At 41.0% G+C, this 14,939-nt stretch overlaps 1 protein-coding gene across 2 annotated transcripts in view; it reads left to right on the forward strand.

Moving 5' to 3' along the window:
- The first annotated feature begins 4,039 nt into the window (after positions 1-4,039).
- The window catches only part of CPM (carboxypeptidase M), a 32,642-nt gene continuing 21,742 nt past the window's right edge, over positions 4,040-14,939 (forward strand). Inside the window, exons 1-2 of one of the 2 annotated variants that reach the window (XM_074539761.1) lie at positions 4,040-4,171; positions 4,511-4,667. Coding sequence is in view for 1 of the 2 variants with exons in the window: in XM_074539760.1 (XP_074395861.1) it covers positions 4,363-4,380; positions 4,511-4,667 (175 nt within the window). In the remaining variant the exon portion in view is untranslated. Of the gene's footprint in view, positions 4,172-4,241; positions 4,381-4,510; positions 4,668-14,939 lie in introns of those variants that run through there. The other variant, XM_074539760.1, reaches the window with a different exon arrangement.

Below are 14,939 nucleotides of genomic sequence, written 5' to 3' on the forward strand. Positions count from 1 at the left end.
CTGGAGCAATTTTGATTTTAGGAGACAGACTTGCCATCATTATAAGTAAGAGTGTTGCATTGTTCATGACAATGGCAATTAAAACATATTTTGATTTGAAAGTAATTAGCAAAAATGGCAAAACGCTATTTCAAAGCTTGACAAATTTTCCAAATAGCTAAGGCTCAAATGAGTCCAGTTCTTGGGATAATTTTCAGATTCCTCATAAGCATTGCTTAACATCAACAAGAAATCAGCTATGAAGAATCTCTGTAAATTCCATGGTATTAACTGCAATGCATTTCATATACAAATTAGCAGACCTGACAAGATGCTATGTCAACATCTTAAATCCCTGAAATTTTGTAACCCTGAGGTCAGATGAGCAAGATGTTAGTGAGCAGAAAGACTACTCTCAACCCTTTTCCTTATGAACTCACCTGCAAAATCTTCTCAATTGCTTTTTCTCAACCACACTATCTGCAATTCTTCCACTTCCAGGCCACTCTCACCTCTATGGACATTCCTCATCTTCCTTCTTTTTACTTCCCTGAGATGCATCTGTGCCACTCAACCCTTCTGGCTTTCCTATTCTTAGTACCATGCCCTTGCCTACCCAGGGACATGTAATTCCTCAGGTGTTCTGCTGTTCCAAGGATAATTTATTTTCAAATTACATCTAATTCTGTGTGGACTGTTGAAAGGACAAGTATAAGCCAATTTAAGAGGAGGAAGATAAAGCTGAAAAATGCTACAATTGCATTACAATACCCAAGACACGGCACTCAAGACCTTTGTCTTGAATGAGATACTGTTTCCACTTTCAAGCCCCTGTGGAGCAGAACAGACCTGTTCTACCATAGCACATGAGAGCACGTTATCATACAGTAGCTCAAAATCTCTGCTGTGTGCAGATCCTGCTGTTTGCAAGATGGGATGAGTGAGAGGACTGCCAGACAGCTGGTTGTGGTTCCAGATTCTCCAGTGCTTGTCTGGACAGCTCTAAACAGTACCAGCTGCTAATAGTTCCCCTTGGGATCGTTTTCTAATTGCAGATTACGAGACACAGCAGGGCATCCCTTTCTTCTCCAGGGGTAATTCTTATGCTGGGATGGAGGGGGAGGAGATTTATGAACCAAATATTCTGAGAACTGTCAGCGTGGTAGAGACAACTAATTAGTTGGTGAATATTTGAGAGATTTCTGATATTTTAGTGCTCTTTCTTACAGGGAATCTATCTTTCATCATATTAATAATATCAGCCTGTTAATTCACCAGTACAGATATTATACATCAGAATGGTTTCACTGATGTTTATTAGGCGATTTGTATCTGGGTTTATGCTAATCCAGGGCTGTGCTGTCTTATCAAGTTGATATATCTGTGTCATCACTTGTCTGAACTCACTTGAGAATTGTGATTTTCCCCCAGAAAAATCTGATTGTCAGGTCTTTAATGTTACATCAATGTAGAGAACATGTAGCTGTAGTCTGTATTCCTAGGACAGGATTTCAGATGAATGCTTCAACAGCAGTGGTGATTCTTAAAAACTTAATCTTTGTTAGTAACTTCTTTTTTAATTTCTAGCCAAAAATATTTTGACACTCAGCTACAATGTGATGCACCTATTTTTTCTCACTGATCTTTGGAAAGTGCAGGAATCGTGCATGAAAGATGTCAAAACACTGATTAAGATTTCAAACTCCAAGGCCTCCTCAGTGAATGGCTCTCCAAAGCCGCATATTTTTCCAGAAGGTTCTTTTGCTGCCCTTACCCATCTCATCGGCGCCGATGAAGCGTCGGTGCTGGGTGGTGCCCAACACTACGAGAGGAGCTGCCGGTGGCCTGCTGCTGGGGCAGGAATTTCTGTGCCTGTCACTAGAGGGCAACGCAGCCGCTCCCAGCGCCGCGCCGGGAGCCCGGCCCTGCGGACACCTCACATAAAAAAAGATTTGAGGGTTTTTCTCCGCAAATCCCACGCTCAGGCGCTAACCTAAATAATACCGGTTGAATACTTCTGGATGGACGGTCCGGAATGACGCTGAGAGGAGAATGATGCTTCCTAAAGCAGGAGGAGTTGGCTTCTGTGTGTGTCACCTCCTCAGGAGGGTCACTGCTGAGAACAGCTGCGGTCATCTCCGGACACGCAGTCCCTGACTTTGAGCTACTGGTGCTACGGGAGATTTACTGCTGGTTCACTGAAATCACTGAAAGCAGGATTTGATCTTTGGTACTGACTTTTACCCACAACTGCAGAATATTACTAGTCCAGGCTGGCTAAAACTGACCTTGTGAAAAGCGATTCAAGTTTATCTTTGAATTTTGTGCAGGCTGGGGGAAAAAAAAAGTTTTAGATTCTGTCACATGTAACTCAAATATTGCCAAAGAGCCTGGCTTGTCTTGACTCGCAAGCACCTGGCACAGAAACAATCTATCATTTTGAACACTCCTATATGCAGTAATGTTCTCATTTAACCATGACTGTGCTGGCTACGTGTGAGGGTGGTGTAATTTCCAAATGAGATAACGCTGTGCGATTACCCAGCATCAAAGGTGACTTCAATTATTTCACTGAGGTTTTTACACCCCTTGTGATTTTTACTGCCTTGCCAACACCCTACTCTGTCTCAAAGTTAGAGTTCTCTGATTTCATGTGATTATCTTGGGAAGGTTTCCAGGTAGGTTTATGTGGGATTACCACCGGAGTGTATTTTCTTCCCTGCTTACTCAAGTGGTGTGACCAGATCATCACTGAAGGAGCCTATAAATATGTATATTGTAGCCAAATAAAATATGAAGCTCACATACTCTATTTCTTCCTCCTGCTTCTCTGGAGACATGTTTGCAGTGTAACCCCACAGTTTCTCCTCTATTTCACATAGTAGGTAACTATAACCAAAATCAACTATTAACGTTATATTTTTTTACAGAATGTAAAAGACATCCATATTTAAGTCTCACATGAATTTTGTTTTGTGAATAAGAGAGAGAGGGTCTTGTCAAGTTACAAAAGTCAAAATGAGATGGAATCAGTGTATGGGAGAAAGGCTCTGGGTCTGTCCCCTCCTTCAGAATACCATACTAGAAGAAGCCCAATCCAACAGAAATATAATATTACACATCTCTTTTAATCAAGTAGCCTTATAATTTACATACATCCCTTGTTGTATGTCATATATGATTTGGAAGTCCTTCCCATGAACTGAGGTCTGGATGTGGATAGACATCTTGCATCTTTAGATATATGTTCCTCTGGTACATTGGGATACTACAGATAGTTGCATAAAAATATAATTTCAAGCTTTTTTTCTTAAAACTTCATGGTAAAAGAAAAAAGGTACTTATAAATTTAACAGTAACATTTTGTTTAACAAGGACTTTTGTTAAATATAGTATCTTCTATTTGGAATACAGGACTTGTTATTTAAGGTTGGCTCATGGGTTCATTTCCTTTAACATCCTTTTCTGACATTAACCAGCATAGTAAATTTCAGAAGAGAGCAGATGAAATCCCACTGGTGGTTATAACTTTTTTCTCAGTAAAATTGTACAGAATTTACAAGTAACTGCATTCTAATACTCAGCTATATCCACATTCATATTTTAAAATAAATGCAGACACTATCCTAATTTTTGTTGCTGGAAGCCAGCTTAACGTTCTTTCTCTTAGTTCTTTTCAATCTTCAAGACAACAAAAGGTGCTGAAAGAGCCTTTGTGGTGAATTCCAAGACCAAGATATCCCCAAGGCAATGTGGTTAGTGCAGAACCAAAAAAGCACTTAATTCTGTAGATAGAATCCAGTCCTTTTAGTAAGCAAATACAAGCCTATTAAAAACCCATCTTTAAACAAAAAAGCAGAAGCAAAAATAGCGCTAGGTGCAAATTTAATTGGATTTACAGATAAATTCTCTCACGGCTTATGTAGCAGGCTTTGTCTCTGGGTCCCCCAGGCGCTGCCGTTCTGATCACATGCCACGACCACACAGGTGCTGAGGAGGAACTTGGATTTTATTGTGAATCGGAACAACACCAAAAGTCAGAACGTGAACGTTCACACCCCTTCCCGGGTCGTTGTTTGGGGTTTTTTAATGCCTACAGACACCGCTCACCCCCTCCGGTGATAAACGAGGGAAAAGCAGCAGGGGCTGCTGCAGGGAGGGCCGCGCCTGGCGGGAGCCGAGCCCCGCGCAGGTGGGAGCAAGGGAGGGGACGAGCGACAGGGGGCGGGAGGGATGGCTGCCCGTGCCCGGGCCGGGCCCCGACCCCTGGGCGGGCCGGGGCAGCTGAGTGGATGGAGGGCGCGTCACTCAGGGCAGGGCCAGCGGGGATGGCGGCCCCCGCCCGGCGCGGCGCGGCACAGCCCCAGCGGCAGCGGCGGCAGCATGCGGGCGGCGGCCGCGGTACGGCGGTACCACCTGCTCCGGAGGGACGGGGACAGGGAAGGAGGGAGGGAGGGAAGGAAGGAAGGAAGGAAGGCTCTCCGCGGGCTGGCCGCTGCCCGCGGAGAACGCTTCATCTGTCTGTCCCTAGGACGCGGTGGGCATCCTCATCCTCTGCCTGGCTTCTGCGGCGGCAGCGCTGGACTTCAGGTACCACCACACCGAGGAGCTGGAGGAGTTCCTGAAGGGGGTGCACGCCGCGCACCCCTCCTTCACCCACCTGCACAGCATCGGCCGCTCGGTGCAAGGTAAGCGCGCTGGGGCGGGAGGAGAGACGCTTTTTGTTCTAACTAATTCGGGGTAGGTGTGGGTGAAGGTGGCGATTCGTGGCTGCTTGCTGGCGGCGGGGCTGCTCTAACCAACCTCTGAGAAGTTTCGTGTTCCTCTTGCTTAAGCGTGAATAACACACTCTGGCTGAAGCATCGTGCGTGTCGTCAGGGTAAAAGTTCTGCCAACACTTATGTTTCTGAGAATTGGAAACGTCCTGAGTGGCAATTTCAGAAAGAGGGCCGTCTTTATGGAGCGTAGAATGTGTGGGACCCCTTTGCCAAGTGCCCGTTCTGGGAAGGACGATAATTAAAGAAGTGTGTTTCCTAACTTGTGGTTGTGTTAAAAATGCCTCTTGATACAAGCTCCTGGGCTGTAGATGAAGAATAGGATTTCAGTCTCAAATGTTACAGCAAAATGAACTGAAATCAGTAATTACTTTTCTGACCTTATATTGATGTTTTAATTTATCCCCCTGTGATTTCTTACCATAAATTTTGGGGAGAAGTGGCTAATTTTTCAAAAGAGATTTAAAAGAATAAAGTCCATATGCAAATAAACACTAATGTACATTTTTTTTAATTCTAAGAAAACAAACAAACAAAAAACCCCAAACTGCTTTACTAGATTTCAGTTCAAGAAACTAAATCACTCTGAGAAGAGCTATAAAACAAGATAGAAAATCCATTCTCTAGAAACATCATCTGTTCCTCTAATCCCATTTCGTACCACTGGAAGGAGACATTTATAGCAATTATTATCAAATCTGCACTTGTGATTTAAAAAAATAAAAATAAAAAAATCTGTATTCTTCTTGCTAGATGATCACAAACACATTTTCATGGCTTCTCTCTTGTTTTACTATGTATCTCAAAGTAGAAGAGGAATCTTAAAGTTATTTCAACTGTGTTGGTTTTGGTTTCATCAAAGGCAGAATTAGATTGGATTATGTTATTCATCCATGCAAGAGGTTAATTCCTGTAAGTACAGTTCCCTCCAGTGCAAACTAGCAATTATCCACATCCTTATTTTCATACCTTTAGAGAACTTAGCTAACATTCTGATGATAAGAATAGGTTATGACTTTTCTGCCAGGAACTCAGCTGGCTTATTTTTGTGCGGGTAGGCAGAAACCTTTCATCCAACCTGAGAGATTGGAACTTTGGGTTTTACATATCTAGATACCTGAAAGCTGATAACATGAGGTGTTCAACTTGTCTGAGTTCCACCAGCATGAAAACTGGAAAATCATCATCTCTTGGTTGTGATTGAGCAATGCACGGAAACATCATTCAGATTTTGATATATTGCCTTCTGCTTTGCCAGACTGAGAATTGTGTGGGCTCTCCTCATTATTATTCTCAGTGCCACGTAAAGCAGAATGGCAGTGAAAAATGTGTAGTGCTCCTCCAGTCTTTCAGTTTTTTCTAAAAGTTAAGAGATTTCTACCTTTGTTGAGAAATGAGCCTTCAGAGTCATCTGGAATATGGCAGGGGACAGTATTGAATTAGGGTCTAATTTGGGGGTTTTTTTTGCTCATGGTAAAAGAAAATTTTATGATAACAGTGGTTATAGAATTCTGGTGAAAATGAAGTTTCAGTTTTGGTCCATGGGTTGAAGTTCTGTTCCTCTATTCTCAGTCAAGCTGCTGCAAGCAAGGCTGTCTGTGCGTGCACACGCCTGTGTGGGTTTACTTGTGTTGTCCTCCTGCCAGTTAGCTAAACCATGGTAGCTAAATGTACTTCTTGATGATGAGAAACAAAAATTAATTAAGTACTATAAAACTGAGATCAGTATGATGTAGTAAGTTGATAGTCCTGATATGAAAATTCTTGGTGATGAATACAATATCCCATGGATCAAAGTAACACCTATAAAGTCAACAGACATTATTTTACTATTATCGTGAATGACTATTGTTGCCATGTTATTTGTTAATCTATGTTCAATTTTATCTAATAATCTAGTATTTTATACTGCCATCTAGACTTGGATTATGAAGAATGTGAAGTAAAGGCTTGACTTTTGGTCAGTGTGTGTAGATTCAGAGCTCTGCAAGGATGTAAAAATCCAGCTCTTAGAAGTTGTGGAGGGTGATAGGGACCTGTGTATTACCACTTCAGAAAGTGATCCTATGTAGTTCTTTAAGAGAAGTATCTAGACACTCTTCATGTCAGAAGCCTCACCTGCCTGAGGCAGATCATAAAGTAATTTAGGTCTGGAGGCTATCTAGCCCGAGCTCCTGTTCAAAGACAGGCTCACTTGAGAGTTAATTACGATGCTCAGGGCCCTCTCCACTCTACATCTGAATATCTGCAAGGGTGGAGGTTCCACAGAGTCTCTAGGTACCTGAGCCACCTTGCAGCCCTTCAGCTGCACAGCTGAAACCCAGCCAGTCTGCAGTCTGTACCTGCATGGGATCATCTTCTTGAGTTGAAAATCCATACATGGGGTTCTTTTGTTCCAGGTGCAGGATTTTGCATTTATCTCGGTCAAATTCCATGAGTTTGCTGTCAAGAAATTCCTTCAGTTTACCGGGGCCCTCTGAATGGCAGCCCTGGTCCTGATGAAGATATTAAACAGCATCAGCCCCAGTACTGACCCTTGAGGAATGCTGCTAATAATCTGCTGCTTCTTGAACCACCAGTTGTTCAGTCCAGTCAGCTTCTAGCCTACTTTACTGTAGTCTAATCCATAATCCCATAATCCCATATCCATAATCCCAGTTTGTTTACAAAGACACCATGAGGGTGACTGGACACTGGAGCAGGCTGCTCAGGGAGCGTCCTTAGAGATATTCAACATCTGTCTGAACTCAGTCCTGGGCAGCTGGCTGTAGGTGGCCCTGCTTAAGGAGAGGAGTGGGACTGGGTGACCTCCAGAGGTCCCATGCAATTCCTGAATCTGTGATTCTGTTGAAAGCCTTGCTAAGGTCAAGACTAAATGAATAGGGTGCTTTGCTCCCTTTCACTAAGTCAGTCATTTCTGCATAAACCCCAAATAGTCAAGTGTGATTTGTTAGGGATAAATCTGAGGTGAGATTTACATAGTGTGTTTATTTGATGGATGTAGACTGTAATAGCAGTGTGCACAGCAGAATCTGTACTAAGATCCTCAATGGAAAACAAATGGAAAGACGCCAAATTTGTTTTGTGGTGGTTTACATCACCATATAGAAATTCCCCCCTCCCAGATTACTAGGAGCACCTCTGCCAAATTACAGAAAACAATGTGTTCTAGACTGGCAAAGGCTGTTCAGTCTCCAGATCTGATTTGGAAGCTATGATATTTAGTTATGTATCTCATCTGCTAAGCTGTTATCCTTACATGAGGGGAGAAAGGAGCTTAAAAGATGTAGCTTGTTGGCTGACAAAACTGAGTGTTACCTTTTGGTCTAATTTAGTTGGTATCATCACATCCCTCAAGATTTGTAGGTAGTTTGGTCTGTGAGAAACTGATAGTCTTAGCAGAGATGTGTGATGGCTCAGAAAACACCTTAATTCTTTTACATTGTTTCAGGTGAGTTGTTGAATAAAGTTATAAAAGCTTTTTGTCAGGAGTTCAGTTTTCTGATATATCCAATATCCAAGCTCAGAACAGAGCGTGCACTCTATTATAATAGAGGAACCTGCAGGGCTGCATCAGTCTGGGATAGGAGAATGGGACCTGGTGTAATCATATTAACCCATCCTTCCTAATGCCACCCCAGTGGGAAACAGACTGACTCTTAGCAAGCAAATCTTAGAGTGCATTACCAAAAGGAAAATAGTCAATGTACGTGTATGATCTGTGGCTTTTCGTTGCTCAAGATACAGTGCTGTTGTTATTTTTTGAAAAGAAAATGAAGATGGTGGGAAGCTGATTTAAGGATTCTAACTGAACTGATGACCTCCTTAGGAGGACAAAAACAGCCAGGTATTGGAAGAATGGAGTAACTTCTGTAGTAGATCCACACTCTAAAAGGCCTTTTCAGATACACTCTGGATTGAGATGAAGTGATAGCATGCTAATTACAGCATGGTTTAGATCTTGGTTTTCTGGAGGCCAGTCTGCATTTTTAGAATTCCAGTCAACTTTGGGACAGTTGTAAACATCCTCAGGCCAGATTCTGCTCACTGAGGGAAAGGTTGTGCATGGTTAAAGTACCCCTGTCTTTACTTAATGAAGTTTCAAAGTTGACTTTGTATATTAGTGTCCCTTTGGCAGGTTTCATCACTGGAGAGACAAAAACTAAAAGAAACTGACCAGATTTTGTTCTGGTTCCACTAGAAATTCTCAGAAATACCTTGCAAAAGAGCAGTCCTGAAAGCTTCTTTGGTTGAGAGCTCTGTGGCTTAGTCATCCAAATCTGACGCTTAGTGAACACCAGTACTCAGTTGCTGTCTCTGTTGCCCTTGGACAGACACATTCTGTCCATTAATCTTAAACACTTGGCTAACTTTGGGGGGAATTTTTTGGTTTTGTTTTTAAGTAGTGAGTCTTGCTTATTAGCATTTTGCTGTCCCTGCTGTGTGAACAGGAGAGGCTGAAACGTGCAGGGTGTGTGTGTGTGTTTGCTGTGGGTTTTATAGCTCAGGAGTGCAGGACTGGCCCGTGGGTGGTGCTATGGGCTGCAGGGAAGGTGTGCTCAGCAGGCCAGGTTTCCCAGTGATAAGGTGCCTGTTGGAGCACTTGTCCCCTTCCTGCCTGCATTCTTGTGTTTTTCTCCTTGGGAAACAGGAGGGAACGAGCGTGCCCAGGTTTCCATCTGATAAGCAGCTTTGGCTTTGGCAGCTGGGCGTGCTGGGATCGGGACTCAGGTAGCGTTGTATGCATCATGTACCTGATAATAGAGTCAGTAGAAAACCTGGGCACTTAACCTGTCCATCATTGCTCACCAGCCTCCCTGGAATGTGTGCCCAAGGTGTGCCAGAGGTCAGCTCAGACCTCCTGACCCCTCTGATTCTCTGCTGTTGATACCCTCAGGCATTTATGGGTGCCTGATACCTTTAGGCATTTATGGTGAGCAGGGGAGTGATGATTTAAGGTTCACTGCACTTCAGTGAAAATATTTAATAATAAAAGGCCAGGTATTGTGTTTGTCACATCTACACATCAATAGTGTGTGTATGTAGCTGGGAACTCATTTTAAGTTATTTATTGTGACACAGTATAGAAGAAACCTGAGTTACTGCCATCAATAGTAAAGTGCATTGTAAATTCTATTGAATTACAGACTTTTATGTTCTGGAGGGTTTTACTTTTTTAAAGTACTAGAAAACAAGCTTTACTGCTGGGGAAAACAAAGTTGAAATGCGTTACGCATAAAATGTTTGTTTTATTGTTTCATTGGGAATTATTCTTGGGTTGGCTCAAAGGTTCTAGCAGTGCATAAAAATAGAATGAGAAGGTTTTATACAGCCCACTCTACTTCGAGGTGAATTTCTTGGTGTTACCCATTATTAAATGCTAGTGCCAGTGTTTTTAAAAGTAGGAAGAAAAATGAAAGGTAACAGAGAGAATTCTTTTTGTCTTAAAAATAAACAAATTACCTGGATGAAAAATCCATAGCAAGTGTGTTGTCTTTAAAGACTATATTGCAGTTATTTTTTCTGTGGTTACATTATGTGAGGTATATTTGTGTAGAGGATTGTTACCTTAGGTTTGTCCCATTTGACTGCTGCAGATGACTTTCCTCCTGTCTCCAGTCCTTAGTAATGTCTTTTCTTCCTTTCCCTCCTCCTTATCACCACCCCACAAATTTCCTTACAGGCTTGTCATGCAAGCATGGTGTGTATAGATGATATAAACATCGAGGCTTTTCAAAGTTTGTTTTTAGAAACAACAATGAATGAGACATTTTCCACTCTGGGGGCCCCATGATGCAAATAATACTAAAGTTGCTTAGCTCCAGTCCAGAATTCCAAGTAAAAATGGGCATTCTAAAACTTACTGTGATAGTTAAATTCTTATCCATGCTTGCTCATTTCTGATTTTTTTTGCCTGTTTTGGGTCACTTGTTCTTTCATGTCTCTCCTCATAACCATCTTTGTTCTTGTCTTTGACAGTATGTGTGGCATATAAATGTATGTTAATGAGATTTTAAGTAGGTTTACATGTTCATTTTAGTATTGAAAAGGTGTTTGGGTTCACAGATGGGTTTGATATTGATAGCCTTGTAATCTTTATTTGCAGCACATAATGTCCCTCACTGTGATGGGAAGGGGAAATAAAACAGAGGAGGAGTACTGGCTCCTTCATGGTTTATCTAGTGAAAACTAAATCATGACTTTAAAAACAAGAAATATTAACTTGTATTCTTAAGTCTTCAGCTCCAAACTGAGCTTTGCTCTAAATCATGTGTTTAAATAGAAGTCACCATTACTATATTAGCTTTAGATTTTATTTGTCCTAACTGAAGCTAAAAATTCTTTAAATGCTGGAATATAGGTTCATATACATTATCTGACTGCATCCTCTTGCAGTGTGACTCCTGTGGTGAGACTCAAGTAGTTTGTGTGCAATCAGTCCTCCAACAGCCAAGGACTAAGATTGTATCTGATGATAACAAGACCTAACTTTTCCTTCCTGTCAGTACAACTATGCTTTTTATATGGGTCATTTATAAAAAGCATATTGTTTGGTCAGCATCAGATGTTTAACAGATTGATAAGCTCAGACATTCCTCTTGGAGATGCAGTCACTGACTCTGCATTCCTATTCTCTTGCAGTGAAAGTAAAATTATTTGCTTTTCTGTTCTTTACACTTCCGGTGAATTGGTCAATCATTTTTGTCCTGCCTTCTATGATCTCTCCTACTTAAATACACTTCTTTCAGAAAATTTTGGAGAAAAGTTTGTTCATTTGTTTTTTTTTCCTGTGGAACATGCTGCATCAGAGATTTCTGTCCCAGCTTAAATAAATAAGTAAAGTGTGAGGGGAACCTATCCTAGCAACATAGATCAAACATTTCTCATATATAAACTGTTACCTAGTACTGAACTTTTAATGTTGTAACTTCAAAATGGAAAGATCTGATCTGTTTAGAAAAAGTACATTGTTCACATGAGTAGCATTTGTTTAGAATCAGCCTTTTGAGAAAAATCTCTGTGCTCCTGCTTCCTCTCTACCTTTTGCTTTGCAGTTGTCTGGTTGCAGCATATGTGTGTCAGCCTTTTTTCAGAGCAGTAAAAGTCTTAGGGCTGCAGCCATCCTTTTTCCCATCAGCAAGACTTTGCAGCTTTCTGTGTTTGTTTAGAGACAGGCATAGTTGACTACTGGATATTGTTACTCACACCGGTGAAGTTAGCAATGGTCTGGAGCTTGTGTGACACAGAATCAGGAATTGCAGCTGGTGGATGCAGTATCCATATCCCTTTCTGGTGTTGAGGAAGTAAATGTGTAAGATATTTTATGTTTGAGGGTTTTGTTTGTTTTAAAACCTAAGTAAAATATAGAACTCAGGGTACTAACAATGGTGCACAATGGACATAAATGAATGTTTTTTGCCCCTCACTTGTTGTAGGATTCTGCATTCTGGAGCATTGTGCATACATTTTTAGCTCTGTAAATGACATGTGATCCTAATCACAAGCTTACTTAAAGAAATAAAACTCTCATCTCCTGTCTGATTTTTACCCAGATGGTCAATTTGTCTGCATTCTCCTTTTAGCTTGAGAAGAGCTTAGTAACACATCCCTCCTACCCCACTTCAGACAATGAGACTTTTTAGTAGAAAAGTGTTTCTGGTGCCTTTCCATTCACTTCCTAGAAAAGAAGAAGAGCAGTGTGCCCTGCATCCCCTCTGCCCAGCCTTTCTGTCTAGGACCTCTGGCTGTGGATCCTTGAAGGAACCAGTCTTGCTTATTTTCAGGGCTACCTAATTAAAGGTTTGCTGTGTGTAGCTGTGGCATATTGTGTTCACATAAGTACATGGAGACCTACTTATGATACATTAATTAATTGTTTGCAAGACTTCTTACAGTGAAGCATTTAGTTCATTAGACAGTCATTCTGCACATGTTTTTGTGTAGAAGAGAGATCTATTTAGTTAGCTATCTAGGTAGTCTAGACAGCTGGGATTTTTTTAAAATGAAATCTGAATGTGCACGTGATTTCTAAACTTTCTGGAAGTTCTGCTTTTGGATCTTTTTATTAATTAGAAGATTAATTTTAAGAAGTGGACATGGAAAAAGATAATGCATTGGACTGGCTGTAGATCTCTTCCCCTCACAGCTGAGAGAACACACTCCTTGTAAAACTGTTCACTCTTATAAGCTGTGCAGTGGTAGAGGATGTTTCTAAGCAGATGATTCTGCAGTTTGATATCCAGGACTTACTTGTTGTTATGGGAAAGGTCAGACCATGGCAGTCAGAGGCACTTAATTAAATTACTGTAGCTGCTACGTAACGTGCTGAGCTCACAGTGGATCTAGGACAGTTGAGTTACATTTCCTGTTTGTGCCTGGCCAGTCTGTTCTGCATCCATGGTCTTGCAGTTACCTGGGGCGTTTAGACAGAGCTTGAGCACATCTGAAAAAGTAACGTTTATCCTAAATCTAAAATAAAAGCAAATTCTGTTCTCAATAAGAAATGCACTCCTACTGTGTCCATTATTCCATTTTCCAAAGAGCAGCTAGAGAAAATTAGGGGAATAAGGTAGGCACAGATGCCTTCCCTGCTCTGCACTTCAAGCAGTGTGCAGCCAGGATGGTTCTGATGAAGCATTTTTCCTGATCGTGGAAAAATAGAGTACAAAGCTTGCTTTGATACACAATTGCATTAGGCTGATCTCAAAATCCCAAGAATAAACAAAGACCATCACAATGTGTTTGTTCAAGAGACTAAGGACCAAATTACTCTGCTTGTACATGGTAGCACAGCCTGATCCTTAGTTACTGCCTTGTGTCTTTGTTTCCTTTCCTGAAAGCCGCTTGCTAGTGTTTCTAGAGACATTTGTTACCTGGTTTAGGAGAGAATCTGGAAATGCTGGTCGGACTAATGTAGCTTGTTAACTAAACCAGAAACAGATGATCATGGCACAGACCGGATTAGTTTTTAAAAATTTATCTAATCTCCATTTTTTTCCCCCTTTATTGAGTTAAAAGAGTGGAGGGAGCTACTCAGTGTCTGGATTTGTAGGAGTCTCCTTGTCAGTGTTGAGATGTGTATGGTTTTGAGCTTCCTGTTCTTGAGGCAAACACAATGTCTGAGGTCTGACAAGGATTTTTATGGGATAGATGTAGCAAGTCTCTTGGTGAGGTACTTCAGGAACTCAAATCCTCAAAGTGCACCAGTAACTTCTCAGCCACATATGAGTCACAACCTGTAGAGTGCTCCTTCTATTACCTTTAAGTGCAGAAATAGTTCTACATCCTCTGTCTCTGGTGGTCTAAGTGTAGGCTAAACAAAACTATTGAATCTGGATAAATTGCACTTTAAAACAAACAACCCCCTGTCCCTTATGACCAGCTTTGTTACAAGCAATCACTTTATTCATGATGATCCAATGGTGCTATTGGTAATATTTATTACTTTCAAACATACAATAGCTTTTCTGAAAATTACTAGATGCATACCTGTTTCATAGCTTTCTCAGAATATAACATACACCTTTTCAGAACTAGGTTTAAAAACCCTGTGGTGATAGAAACAGGAGTTGGTGAAAAGTGAAAAATAATCTATTGGTTTCTGGGTGTAAATACAAACCCAGTTAGTGTAAATAGTAGAAAAAGCCTGCTCAGACTTCCCATCTTCTTAGTGAGCAATACAGAATAAGGTTAGTATATCTTAATTTAAAACCAGTATTCCCTCTGTGTTTTGTTTGGCTTTTACAAATTTATTTTTATTTCTTGATTTTTTTTTCAAATAACCTGTAAGCTACTATTGTAGAGACTATGTTCTGCATTGGCAATTTTTCATTTTTGTATAAAGAGTGTGTTCAACTTGATTACAAGAACTGGAAATGGTAGTGATGACTCACATGTACATAGGAAAGAAAGGGTTGCTGTTCTCATAAGATCCAAGTCTTGTGAAAGTGTCCAAAGCAGCTATGGATCCCAATCAACCACAGATTTAGTTAAACATTTAGGAAGATAAGCAAGCATGTGAACCATGAATTGTTTTGACTCCCTTCCCTTCTCAAGTGCTTTGGATACCAATAAGCAGTATCTAGTGTTTTTTAGAGTCATTTTTATTCCTTGTCATGTTTATTCCTTCAGTGCTGTTTATATGGTGCTGACTCTAAATTAGAGTGACGGGTGTAATCTCTTGGA

This window comes from Zonotrichia albicollis, chromosome 4 (genome assembly GCF_047830755.1).
Source record: "Zonotrichia albicollis isolate bZonAlb1 chromosome 4, bZonAlb1.hap1, whole genome shotgun sequence".
In the NCBI taxonomy this organism is placed as follows: Eukaryota; Metazoa; Chordata; class Aves; order Passeriformes; family Passerellidae; genus Zonotrichia; species Zonotrichia albicollis.